Source organism: Anser cygnoides, chromosome 24 (assembly GCF_040182565.1).
Source record: "Anser cygnoides isolate HZ-2024a breed goose chromosome 24, Taihu_goose_T2T_genome, whole genome shotgun sequence".
Lineage (NCBI taxonomy): Eukaryota > Metazoa > Chordata > Aves > Anseriformes > Anatidae > Anser > Anser cygnoides.
In genome coordinates, this window is record NC_089896.1 from 2,978,858 (window position 1) to 2,991,720 (window position 12,863).

The 12,863-nt window shown below is 62.3% G+C and overlaps 1 protein-coding gene across 1 annotated transcript; it reads left to right on the forward strand.

Moving 5' to 3' along the window:
- Positions 1-3,434: 3,434 nt before the first annotated feature.
- Positions 3,435-11,944, forward strand: TMEM200B (transmembrane protein 200B). Its single transcript, XM_066982567.1, has 2 exons — positions 3,435-3,615; positions 10,343-11,944. Exon 2 carries the CDS (start codon positions 10,366-10,368, stop codon positions 11,569-11,571), a length of 1,206 nt encoding a protein of 401 aa, XP_066838668.1. The 5' UTR covers positions 3,435-3,615; positions 10,343-10,365; the 3' UTR covers positions 11,572-11,944.
- The last annotated feature ends 919 nt before the right edge of the window (positions 11,945-12,863 follow it).

The window sequence follows — 12,863 nt, forward strand, 5'->3', positions numbered from 1 at the left end:
GGGCCACCTCTGAAGCTGACTCTGAAGTTTTTTTGTCCCGGCGCGCTGGGAATCTGGCTTGCTGGCTATCTCCAGGCGTGTGCCAAAAATACGTCTGGGAGGGACTTTGGGAAGACACTGGCTCATCCCCTTGCCTTGGTGGTTCTCCTGATGCCTTGCCCAAATCTGCTCCATGGTAGTGCAAGTCCGCGGGCTCTGGTGGATGCGGAGAGCAGGCTCTTCCCCTTCTCCCTGCAGCAACCCCGTGCCTGCTGGGGAAGCCGCTGTCAGCATCACCGCCTGGCGAGGGGCTCTGCAGGTTCCTGGGCACAAGGCAGGTCGAGGCTCTCGCACCCCACAGATGCCAGCTCCTGAGCCAGGAGCAGAAGACTGTCCGGCTTCTCCTCCAGAGACTGCTTCCAGCCACGAAACTTTCTTCCTCTTCCAGGAGCGAGGCGAGCGCAGCCACAGCCCAGGGATACAGCAGCGAGCAACAGCCGCCACGAGCCTTTATAACCTCCTCAGCTGTCCTGTGGGGAACCCGCCAGGTCCCCGCTCTGTGCCTCAGTTTCCCCACTGACGGGGAAGGGAGAGGGATGTCTGCTTCGTGCCCGGCGCGTCCTCGTGGCCGAGCCCCGGGCTCTGCCGTGGGACCGGTGCTGGGGCTGGGCAGAGCCGGGGGCTGTGGCCCAGCTCCAGCACACAGCAGTGGCCTCCCCACCACCTCCAGCAGAGGGTCAGAGAGGGATGCGGGGCGGGGGCTCCTCTCCTCCCCTTCCCTCTGTCGGGGAAGGCTCCGCAGCCTCAGCGCGCGGTGCCAAGTCCCGCTCCAACAGCTGTATGTTCTCCAGCATGAGTCATCCCACCCCAGCGCTCAGCCTCTCCACAACAACATTCCTTCTCTCTGATCTAAGATCCTGGCTGTGATCAGTCGCTGTCTCCTTCTCCTTCCCCCGTCCACACGGTTCCTGTGCCCGGACCCCGTCCCCGAACGAGGGAGCAGAGGAGGCTCTGCCAGGAGCAGCAGCCACCAGAGCCTGAAAAAAGGCACGTTCAGATTCCCCTCCTTCCCCCCCAGATCAGGAGGGAGGTGCCCAATTACCATGAGATCTATTTTTTTTTTCCCTCTCTCAGAAAAGAGGCAGCGACGTAGATCCTTTTTCACGTTGCCTTCTGTTGTCCCTCCCCATCCAGTGTCCGCAGCAGGGCGAGCGCTGCCTGCCCTCTCCCAGAGCATCGGGAGAAGTGCTCCAAGCCCCGGGTCCCGCACATCTCCTGTCCCACGGCAAGCTCTGCTCCAGAACCACCTCCCCGAGGTCACCCCTCTCTATTCCTGGTGCCTCTTTGCTCCCAGTGGGCTATTTTCTCCTCTTCTCTCCGCTCCTCCGGGTGTTTTCCCACTTTCTGCAAGAAGAAGTGGGAGGCGACAGGACAACAGCAGCACCCACCTCCCCTGCGTCCCCTGCGCCCGCCTCCAGCACCTTCGCCGGTGCTGGTGGCGTTACCGGCACTTGGGGTGTCTCTGGGTGACCTGGAATTGGGAATCTGCTTTTGAGCTCTCACCGCTCCCATCCCTGGCTCCTTGGCTGGCTCCGCCTGGCACAGGTACAGCCCGCGATCAGAAATCGAACGTTGCTCAAAAGCATTAATTTCTCCTGGGCTGGGGAGAGCCCAGGTGCTTACCAGTGGTGGCAAAGGGAGACGAATGTCACTGAGCAGTGTGAAAAACCAACGTCGGGTATAATTCCTTGCCGGGAAGCTGGGTTAGCAGGACGGTGGATTTGTGAGGTGTCTGTCCAGTTCAGTGGGACGTCTGCCTCCACGAACCTGCGGCCCCGGCCCCTTCCCAGCCCTCGCTGCTCCAGAAGCTGCAAAGTTTCCGCGGTGCTGCTTTAATTGAGCCTCTCATGGGGGGTTGGGGAGGACGTCACGGTGCAGCATCTCCGCTGCAAAACCCAGCAGCGGGGATTTGGTCTCATGGCCAGGCCACTGGGTGATGCTCCCCTGCCGGAGATGGGTGAGGAGCAGCCTGAGCCCCGGATCTGAGTTTTGTCCCTAAAAACCTTCCCGAGCAATGGTCCCTGCAATAAAGCCGGATGCCTGCAGACTGCATTAACTTACAGGCCATGGGATGCTGTGGCTCCAATCACGTTGGGAACAGTGGAGCTGTATTTTGTGGCTCTCTGGGGAAAGCAGGGATCTGGTCTGATGCTCTTAGATTTGCCACAACCATGGTGAGGAGGGGGAGTCCAAGCCTGGCACATTTTTAATTAAAGCCTGATAAAGAACCTGCCTGCAAAAGACGAGTGGCAGAGGGGTTTAATGAGGGCGAATCTCCACTGATGGACACGCCATGCCGTGCCGGTGTGAGAGCACACGGGGGAAGGCTGGGCTGGTTGTTTCGGGCATCTCAAAGTGCCGCTGGCATCTGGGGCCATGGGATGGCACCTTGGTGCAGCTTGTGCAGTGTCATGGTCCTTGGGACTGACAGAGGGGCTGAGCGTGTCTCCAGCACGGCCAGGGGAAGAGAAGCAAAGTGGGATGCTGAAATCCAGCTGCTTTCAGAGCCTCTCCTCTTTGTGCCTGCCTAAGAGGGGAGAGCACTCAGGAACCTGCTTAAACAGCGTCTGCGGGGGGCTGCCTTCAAGCAGCTTGGCTGGAAAGTGAACTTAGGATCACGCTTTCATTCCAACTGATGCACTCTTCTGGAGCCGTACGGCTGGAAGGGAGAAAGTAAAAGGTCCTGCTGCTGCAGACCTGCTCCCAGCTCAGCTGCCCTGGCCTGGCTGGGCACAACGGGATCTGGGCACATCCCTGCCCTGCGGACAGGAGCGGGAGCAGGAGCAGGGGCAGGGGCAGGGGCAGGGGCAGGGGCAGGAGCAGAGGCAGGGGCAGGGGCAGGGGCAGGGGCAGGAGCAGGGGCAGGGGCAGGGGCAGGAGCAGGAGCAGGGGCAGGGGCAGGGGCAGGGGCAGGGGCAGGAACAGGGGCAGGAGCAGAGGCAGGAGCAGAGGCAGGGGCAGGGTCTCCTTCCCCAGGGCTCACCCACCGCCGGGCTCCCAGCGCCTTGCTCGGGTCTCAGCGGGTCCCATCCTGCGCACGGGGCTGCCGGGCCGGGGGGGTCCCCGCTGCGGGAGGGGGGAGCCGGGATTGGGGCCGCCCACGGCGCGAGTGGGAGACCCCCAGGGGACCTCCGTGCGCTCCCTGAGCAGGGGCTGGGCAGGAGCCCCCCCGGGTGCCGCGGCAGAGCTCCACGGAGCGGGGCCAACTTCTCGGTGGCCCGGGGCTAAGGATGCTCTCCCCCTGCAACCCCCCCCGCGCCAACCTCCATCCTTCCATCCCTCCCTCCGTCCCTCCCCGGCGATGCTCCGGGCCCCGCGCTCCGCCTCCCCGCGGGGCCGGGGCCGGGGCGGGCGGGGAGGGGACCCGGGGCCGGGCGGGTCCCGCCGCCGCCCCGCTCCGAGCCGAGCCGAGCCGAGCCGCTCCGCCGCCCCTCCATGGCCCCGGCCGCGGCGGCGGCCCCCAGCGCCCGCCGCCCCCGGGGGACCGGCCCCGGCCCCGGCCCCGGCCCCGGCCCCGGTCCCGGTCCCGGTCCTGGTCCCGGTCCCGGTCCCGGCGGGAGGCGCAGGGCTCGGCGGGTGAGTGCGGGCTGGGGTCGGCGGGGAGCGGGGCCGGGGGTCGGGGGGAGCCGGGGGGTAACGGGGGGGGGACCGGGGGGGGGGAGCCGGGGGTACGGGCCCGGAGGGGGCGCGGGGCAGCGGCGGGAGCACGGACACACGGACAGGGGGTGGACAGACGGACACACGTCCCACCCCCCCCCCCCGGGCACCGGCACCCACGGGTGGGCACGGACACGCGTGGGAACACTGGCACGAGGGGACCCGGGTGCTTGGAGCAAGAGCACACGCACATATGCACACGCACACACACACACATGCACACGCTCACGTGCAAGCACGCACCCAGCCACGCACCCAGCCACGCACCCTTGCACACCCAGGAGCCAGGCAGGCGCTCCGGCTCTAGTGCCCAAATCCCAGCACTTTTTGCAGTTCCCCGAGTCTCCTCGCAGAGGGTTTACGTGAGGGCTGGTCACGGAGCTAATCCCCGCGCAGGATTTGATTTAGACGCTCTAGAGAGGAGAAGTGGGTGGAAATTATCCCGGTAGCTCCCCGAGCTGGGGATCGGGAGGGCCTTTTGGCACCGGTGGCTGAGCCCGCTCGGAGGGGGGGACCCGCATCTGTCCTGTGTCGCTCCCAGGTGGGTCTTTGATTCCTGCTCATGAATTTGGGGATGGGGCTGCGGGGTAAAGCAAGGTAAAGCAGGGCACAGGGCAGGGGAGGCGTGAGGTTTAAACTGCTGGAGACAAGAGCGATCCCAGCTGGGAACGCTTCGGGGAACTTCTCTCCGCCAGCCCCGCTTGCACGCAGCGAGGAGCGGGGTCCCAGGGTCGGGGGGGACGGAGCGCGCCTGCCTGGAGCCGCTGGGGAGCTCGGTCTGTGCCCGCGAGCGTGGAGCACTTGGCAGCCCCCCGTCCCTTCCCTTCCTCCACCCTGGCAGGGATTTTCAGAGGCGCAGAAGGGAAGGTGCCAAATTCAGAAAGAGTTTGGTTCCAATTCCCTGGAAATCCCAGCCGAGGGGGTTTTTCCCTCCTTCCTTCTCTCTCGGCTGTGATGATTTTTGCAAGGTGCTTGGCTGCAGCCTTCTTCCCGTGCTCTGCCACCCTGCTCGGCTTCCCGAGGCAGGAATTCTCCCAGGAAATCCCTCTGAGCTCCCCACGCCTCCTCCCCCTTCAAGGAAGCAAAAAGCTGACATTAGAAATCCGTTCTCAGTTTAAATTTAGATGCCTGCATTATCTTGAATTTGGATTTATTAATTATTTGCATCTGGTTCATATCAAAAAGTTGAGCAATGCAGATGTCCTGATTTCAGAATGGGCTTGGAGGAGGGACACAAAATTCGCCTGCGTTTCTATTGTCTCATTAAACAATGGCCCGTCAGAAAGGGCCGGGAATTGCAGCCCCCTTCCAGGGGCCTGGCACGAGTTAAGTGCCCGTCCAAGTTGCGTGATCTCCTCGCCACGGGTGACTGCAGCTCATCTCCCAGCCGTGGAGATTAGTCTAATTAGCAGAGCAAATCTGGGTAAGGCAAGCTCTCGTAATTAGCAATCAGTCGGATGTTTCCACACACTTTCTTTGCCTGAGGGGCAGGGAGGAATTTAGCGGATGGCCCCGTTTCGGGAGCAGGGGGGCCTTGGGAGAAGCCAAGGGGAACGGGGCCACGCGCCCGCGGGGACCCCTTTGGCTGGGGATCATCGAGCACGGGGCAGGGAGCAAAGGGGCCGAGCTGTGTCCCCAAACCTCTGCAGCACCCCCAGCCCACTGCCCTGCATCTCATTTCCACGTGACATCGGTCACCTCCTGGCGAGGAAGCCACCAAGCGTCCTGCCCGGCCAGGCGTGTTGGGGACATCTCCGACACTGAGCGCTTGGTGCACCCCCTGCACCCCCTGCACCCCATCCTTTCGCCTGGGGAAACGGGGGTGCAGAAACGAAACGGGGATGTCTCAGTCTGGTGGGCCGTTGTCCCCTTTGGGCCATGGACAGGTCGCACCTGGGGTCTGCTGCTCTGCAGCAAAGGCTGCGGTGAAAACATTTCCGAAACTTGGGTAAAAGCAGGCGTGAGACCCCCCAGCCCGGGGCTGGAGCTGTGTTGATCCCTCCCGAGCCGTGATAATCTCAGAGTTACTGTGCTTGCCTGAAAGCTTCTGCGAGGGAGCTTAATTAATTACGATTGATTAACGGGTGTCCCCAGCAAAAGCTGGAGCTGGAGAGCTGCTTTTTGTCCCTGTGCTGGGAGCGTGCCTGTGCTGTGGGCTCGACGTGGGGATTTACCCGCAGGGACCAAGCCTGGAGGAGGCTTTGCCCCGTTGGGCTGAGAGCTGCTGGGATGTTAAACAGGGCTTTCCTCTGCCGAGACACCCTCGTCATCTTTTTTTTCCTGCTCTTCATCTTTTTTTTTTCCTTCCGTCTGGACACCTTTAATGTGTAGCCAAGGGGGGAATTTGAAGTGGACTGAGAACAGAGGAAAGGAGGAGGGACAGGACTGCAGGGTGCAGCCAGGCTGGGGGCGAGTTCGTCACGCTGAGATTGCTGGGCCAAAAGGGGGGAAAAAGGCAGCTGGAAATTTGGAGGCAGCGAGCTGGGGGGTCCCCTTGCTGGGAAGAAGTCAGCTGCAGGTGAGAAACCAGCAGAGGTCTGGGCTGGATCCTGCAAACTCCTTGGCCCCAGCAAGCGTTGTTTGGAGAGAACACGGCACCGGCATGAAGGCTGCGCGCGGTGCTCGTGAGCCGTGCACGCGCCCGGGGACCGAGGCGGCTCCGCGGCATCGCGGGCCCCATCCTGCCTCCTGCCGGGAGGGGAGGCGAGGATGGGAGAGGGGAGCTGGTGTCGGGGCGCTGCTCCACCAGAGCCCCGTGCTGGGGCGGCGTTGGAGGTTACGGAGTTATTTTTAACCCGCGCAGCTCGGCGCAGACTGTAATTACCACGCTCTCACCTTCGCCGTGGGTGGGGAAGCCGGGGCGGGGTGGCGCAGCTCGGCGCGTCCTCGCACCCACGGGTCTCAGCGGCCCGGGTCCCCCTGTGCTGCATGGGGGGGGGAGCTCGGCTTCAAGGGGCATCGGGATCTCAGGAGCTGGAAGCGGTCTGAAACTGGTTTTATTTTAGCACGTGGCCATGCGGAGGGGCTGAGCCGTGCCACCGGGGCTTTTGGGTCTCACCCATCACCGCGGCTTTAAACACGCTGGTGCTTTTCTGGGCGCTTGGGTGATGGATTTCAACCTCGTCTCCTTCCAAAAACTGAGAGAGCAGCTTTAAAGTCACAATATATCCGAAAAAAAGAAATGGAAAAAGGAGGTGTTTGCTGTTTGTCGGTGATTTCCCCAGCTTTTGCTCCAGCCTGGGCTGCTTCCTTCCCTCTGTGCCCGCGGGGGACACTGGGGCTGTGTCAGCGCTGCTGGAAGCTGCTGCGCAGACGGAGCGCGCAGACCCTTCGGTCTCCCAGCCTACAACAGACAGCGGCAGAGCTCTCCACGAAGGCACAGATTCTGCCTTCCTCATCGGCCTGGCTCCCTGGTGTGTTTTGAGGAGCTGGGGGGGGATGTTTTGGAGAAGTTTTGCAAGCCACGTGTGGAGAAAGGCTTGTGCAGCCATCATCCTGCTGCATCTCCACGGGGCTGCCGTCCCCTTTGGCACGGCCCCGGGCCCTCATCCCTTGTCCAGAGGGAGGTTTTGAGGCCAAATCTGCCTTTTTATGGACCACAGCATGCTGCAAATTAACACAGGCAGTGCAGGCTCGCAGGGCTGAACATCCCAGGGCACCCAAGGGATGCAGGTCCACGCCAGCCGGAGGGACCCTCCCCGGTGCCACCGTACCCCGGGGGCTGCGGGTTTGCCCTCTGACATGTCGGGATTTAGCATCACATTTTCGGGACGTCTGCCTGCGAAGGAGGGATTGGGGTGGGAGGGTGGAGCCAGCAATACGCCTTCATGGTGGGGGGGATTAGAGAAATATTTGCGTTTATTTTAATGCCGGGCTTATTGCGGGGACTGGGAGCTTAGCCCCGAACCTGGCAGCACGGCAGCCGAGCCGTCATCTCGCCCTATAACGCTAATGACGTTTACATTTCTGCTCCCCTGGGGTGGGAACCCTTCCCAAACCAAGGCGTCAGGTCAGGCCTTAAGGAGGGAGGAGGCCGGCAGGGAGCGAGGCCACCAGCTGTCCCCACGGAGGGACCGGGCTGTCCCCCCACCCTGGCAGTGCCACCAGGACCCTCGTCGCTGCCCCCAGACTCGGCCCCGTGCGGTGCCACAGCAAATCAACCCAGTGGCTGGAGCGCTGGTGTCTGCGAGCTTCTGAATTTGATGCCAACGCTGGATTTTTTTTTTTTTTATATTATTTTATTTTTTTCCCCCTAAAGAGCTTATATAACCTTGGGGATTCTATTAATAAAAATAATGGTTTTGAACTCTGGGAACAACCATCTCCAGCAATGAGCAATTAAATGCTGCAACTTCTGCAAGCAGGCAGCTATCGGGCGGCGGGGAGATAAGGGGGCAGCGGCGGGGCCAGAAACACCTCCGGCACCTGGGGCGGGGGGCGAAGGGCTCCGGGGGGGGCTGCAGGGGGGTTCCCATGGGGGGGCTCACCCCCAGGGAGGGGACAGACGGCAGCACCTCGTGCTGCACTGCCCACTGATGTCCCCGTGCCTTGGCTCTGAGCCACATACGATGGGAAGGCGTGGAGAGAGCATCCTGGCCCCAAGCAGGGATGCTCGGGGGTCCTGGTGTGAGCTTTGGTGAGCAGCCGGTGGCGGGGGGGCTCGGGGGGGTGCAGGAGATAGCGAAGGAATTCGGTGTAAAGAGGCACAGCTGGGGCTCGCTGCCAAAAATAGGAGCTGTCTGTGCGCTCATGGCAGGTCCAGGGCAGGAGCCAGGCACCGGGGGGGTTGTGCCTTTATCCTCCCTCCCCCAACCTTTGCACGGCTCTGGAATTTATTTTTTTTTTTCCATTTTTCCCATTTTTTTAAGCCCTAAGTTACCAGCAAGGCATTTAACGTTTGACATGTAATATTTGAGAGTTTGAATTTAGGATGGGAATTGGAGAAAGCTGGGGACCCTGAGCCAGGGTGCTCGAGGTGGAAGAACACCTTGGGAAGTGTTGGAGTGCCCGCTTGTTTCCCTCGGGACTAAAACATTTAAAACCTCATTTTGCCATTTGGGGTGGCCGTTGCTTTCCTATAGCAATGTTTATTGTAGTATCTGCCTTGCGATGCAGGATTATCAGCTGGTTTCAGAGAAACATTTGAAATCTCACAGCAGCGAGCTGGGGGTTTTGGGTTCTTTTTGTTTGGGGCTTTATTTTTTTATTTTTTTTAAATCTCCCTCATTCGAATTGTCACAGCTTGACAGCCTTGTGCCAGGAACACGCTGTCATCCTGAAACTCATATCTTTAATTCCCTTCCATGGGATGCTAATAACACCTTAAGATGATTAAGACTGGGAAGAAAAACCTCAGTATTTTATTTTCCTCCCGCCGGTGATGCTGCTTGCTGGCTCTTGCCACTCCATTCATCTCGGGAAGTAAATGAGCCCGGTCACCTCCCCTCCCTGACCCCACGCCCTTGCGTTCCCAATCGGTTTTACTTTCTGGCTTTTTGTCGCGGTGCTGTCGGGCTGCTCCCACTGCTGCCGCGGTGCCCGGAGCCTCCCCGTGCTGCTGCGGCTGATTCGGAGGCGCGACGACCCCTGTCCCGCAGCATCCCTTGGCTCGGGGCCGCCCTGCAGCTTCCCCCCCAGCACCCAGCGTTCCCGTCCCAGCAAAGGCCTTGAACTCTTGCAGCTTAAATCCTGCCCAGGAGCTCTCCCGGCAGCCCCCAGAAAAGGCAGATGAACCTCTCCGAGATTTAATTACCGGGGCCAGGCTGGTTCCCTCCCATCCCTAAGTGGTGCTTGGCTCCTTTTGCAGCCTCCAAATCACACCGGCTGCGTGCCGCAAGGCTCTGGCCCGGCACGAATCTGGGGTGTGGGGGCTGCAGTGTCGCGGTGCTCGCCGCAGGGCCAGGACACCTGGCTGGCCAGGGCACATTTGTGTTCCTTTATCGGTTTGGGTCACTTTGGCAGCAAGCAGAGCAAGCCAGGAGCGGCTGCGGTGCTCGCAGGGCGCCGTGATGCTGCTGCCTTGTCAAACCTTTGGTGGGGGGTTGGTTACATGCGCAGTGTTGGTGGCTTTGGAGAGCTGTTCTGCAGCTGCCCGTCTCCGTGCCTCAGTTTCCCAATTGGATTAATAAACAGCCCTTTCCCCTGCTGTCACCGCGCTGAGCTTGCTGCTGCCACCCTTTTGCAGGTGCTGTAGGGCATGGTGACCCAGGGCAGGCTCTGCAGCATGGGGTGCAGCGGGGTCCTGGCCATGCCAGCTGCCCTGCACAGCTCGGGGTTTTTAGGGCTTTGGTGGGTGTGAAGGAGCCCCTCAGCCCTACTACCACCAGCAGGGAGGCAGAAATAACGAGAAGGAAGCGGGCAGGCCGGAGAGGAGAGCAAACCTGCTGGACCCTGCTGTGGTGCAGGCAGTGGGCTCAGTGTCCCTGTGGTCCCCATCCTCCTGGTGCCCCCATAACCACGGTGTCCCTTTGCCTCCCATGTTCGTAGCATCCCAGTGTTCCTGCGGTCCCCATATCCTCAGCATCCCCATGCTCCCAGTGTCCCCGTGGTCCCCATGTCCCCACCATCCCATGCATGTGGACCCCCGGGCCATCGAGTGACTCTTCTCCACCTCTTTTTCTCCCCTTCTCCCTTCCCCACCCTGCAGGAGGAGCGGCCGGGAGGGCGACGATGACTGCCGAGAGCGCCGAACCCAACGGCCCCGTGCGGGAGCCGGCGGCGGGGGGCACCAAGCCCACGGCCCCCCCAGCCCCGCCGCGGCGCCGGGGCCGCAGGCTGCGCCGCAAGTCGCCGCCGGAGGTGCCGGTGAAGGGGCAGCTCCGCATGCGCTCGCCGTCGGGAGCCTTCGTCATGGTGGGCATCTCGGTGGTCTTGGTGGGCATGACCATCGCCGTGGTGGGCTACTGGCCTCACCGGGGGCACGGGGGTGCCGGGGCCGGAGCGGGGAACGCCAGCACCGCGGGGGACATGAGGAGGGAGGCAGCTGCCGGGCGCCCCGTGCCCCACAGCGAGAAGCTGAAGCTGATCGGCCCCGTCATCATGGGCATCGGGCTCTTCATCTTCATCTGCGCCAACACCATGCTCTATGAGAACAGGGACATGGAGACCCGCATGCTGATGCAGAAGGGGCTCTACTGCATGGCCACGGGTCTCCCCGAGGGGACCGGCCCCGAGGACGCGGACACCCCGCTGGCACCCAAGGCCAGCCCCGAGTGCTTGGAGGGCTGCTACGAGGTGGACCTGTCCTTGGGCAGCAAGTGGGCCGACTGCTACGGCCCCAACCGGCTGCAGACCACAGCCGAGCTCCTGCAGCGCCCGGGGGCCTCCCCGACCGCCTCCCTGCTCAGCCTCCACTCGGAGGGCAACCTCGGGCTCTCCTCCGCCGTCGGCGCCTTGGCTCTGCCCATCATCAAGCTCAACAACCGCTTGCTGGACGCAGCAACGCGGGGGGCTGGGGGGCCAGTGGAGGCAGCCGAGCCCCCTGCCGAAGCCCCACCACCCCCCTGGGCTCTGCTGTCCACCGGTGGCAGCGGCGTCGCGTCCCGGGGCCAGGAGCACCGTGGTGGCCACGTCATCGTCACCATGGAGGAAGGCTGCCCCGTGGCGGAGCTCGGCCCCGATGCTCAGCCCCACAACCCAGGGCACTCCAAGTCCCTGGACCTGGGCTGGCCGGGTGTGCTGCTGGTGGCTCCCATCAAGGACCGCAAGAACCGGAGCTGGCCCCGGCTTGACCACGTCACCCCGGGGGCTTACGCCAAACTGGAGAACCGGGGCGAGTCCTCGGACCGGCTGCTGGAGCCCGGCGAGACCCCGCGCCGCGCCGAGCCCCGGCCCAGCTCCTGGGCAGTCGGGGTGGAGGGGGGCTCGCGGGTCTGACGGCCCCACGGGCTGCGGGGTCGTGGTTTTTAAGAGGACATCGCCACGCCGAGGGGTCCCCGATTCTCGGGGAAGGCTCCTGGGTTGGGACCTGCGCTCCTCCCTGCCTGCTCCTCTTCCTCATCGTCTTCCTCCTGGATGCTCCCGGCCCTACAAGCCCTTCTGCTGGCGGCTTTCCCGGAGGAGCGCTCGCTTTGACACCCAACGCAGACCATGGGACGGGGACACGGGGTGTGCAAAACCCCACGGCACTTCATTGCACCGGGGCGAGGGTGGGGGCACTGGGGGGGTTCGCTCACCCAGCCCCAGGGGGAAATTTGCTTGAGCAGCGCACGTCAGCCCGGCCGGGCCATTAAATGTTCTCTCGATGCCATGCGGTGCCGCCTCGTCTCGCCCTGGGGGTGCTCGGGGTCGGGAGCGTGACGTCCCCACCGCTTCAGCCCCATGTGTGCATGGGAATATTTGTGCATGGGGAGATTTTTTTTTTTTTTTCCCCCGGAGAAATGTCAGTGCTTGCTTGTGGCCATTTGCCAGCCCTTGCAAATTGCCACTGTTCCTGGAAGTGCCCAGGTTTGCCCCGAGGCGAGGTATGGACCTGTGTTAGCACTCCTTTGCAAAGCCTGGAGCTCTCGCTTTTCTATAGGGAATGCCCAAGTGTCGGTATGGGTGGCATCTTCCAAAAATCAGAGGGTTTTTTGTGTGCTTGGGCCACATTTCAGGATGCGAGCATTGCCACAGCCAAGTGTTGCGGGCACCGGTGGTGCCGGGACGGCGGCCTCCAGCCTGACACCTTGGTTGTGCTCAGAGCACAACTCGTGGGAAGCCTCAGCCCTTTTTTCCCCTCCTCATCCTCACCCCAGCAGGGAGGGTGAGCAGAACCAGAGCCAGGTCCATGGGTTTTGTGCCTCTCCGGGGTCCTGCTGCCTCCATCCGGGCTCAGCATCCTCCAGGGAGGTCCAGCACCACCCTGTGCAGCTCGTGCAGTCAGGATGCTGTGTGCCCCAGCTGAGTATTTGCAGATAAGGCGACAAGCACCAGGTGATGCAGAAGGTGCCCGGGGCAGCTGCAGACACAGGTGCTGCCGCCCACCCTCGTGCTGTCCAGGCAGCTGTGAAATCACTACAAATGGGGGAGTTTCTGGGGTGCAGCCATTCCCAAAGCCGGTTTTGGGGCAACGGGAGTTTTCCCACTGGGGTGAAGGATGTGGGCAGCAGGGGGATGTGATGGGGCGGAGAGAGGGGTGTGTGTGTGCTGGTTTTGTGGTGCTGTTTGATTTCCTCATGTTATTTGGT

Bases quoted from the DNA above. Each gene is read 5' to 3' on its own strand.
- TMEM200B (XM_066982567.1), top strand. From the start codon at position 10,366: ATGACTGCCGAGAGCGCCGAACCCAACGGCCCCGTGCGGGAGCCGGCG.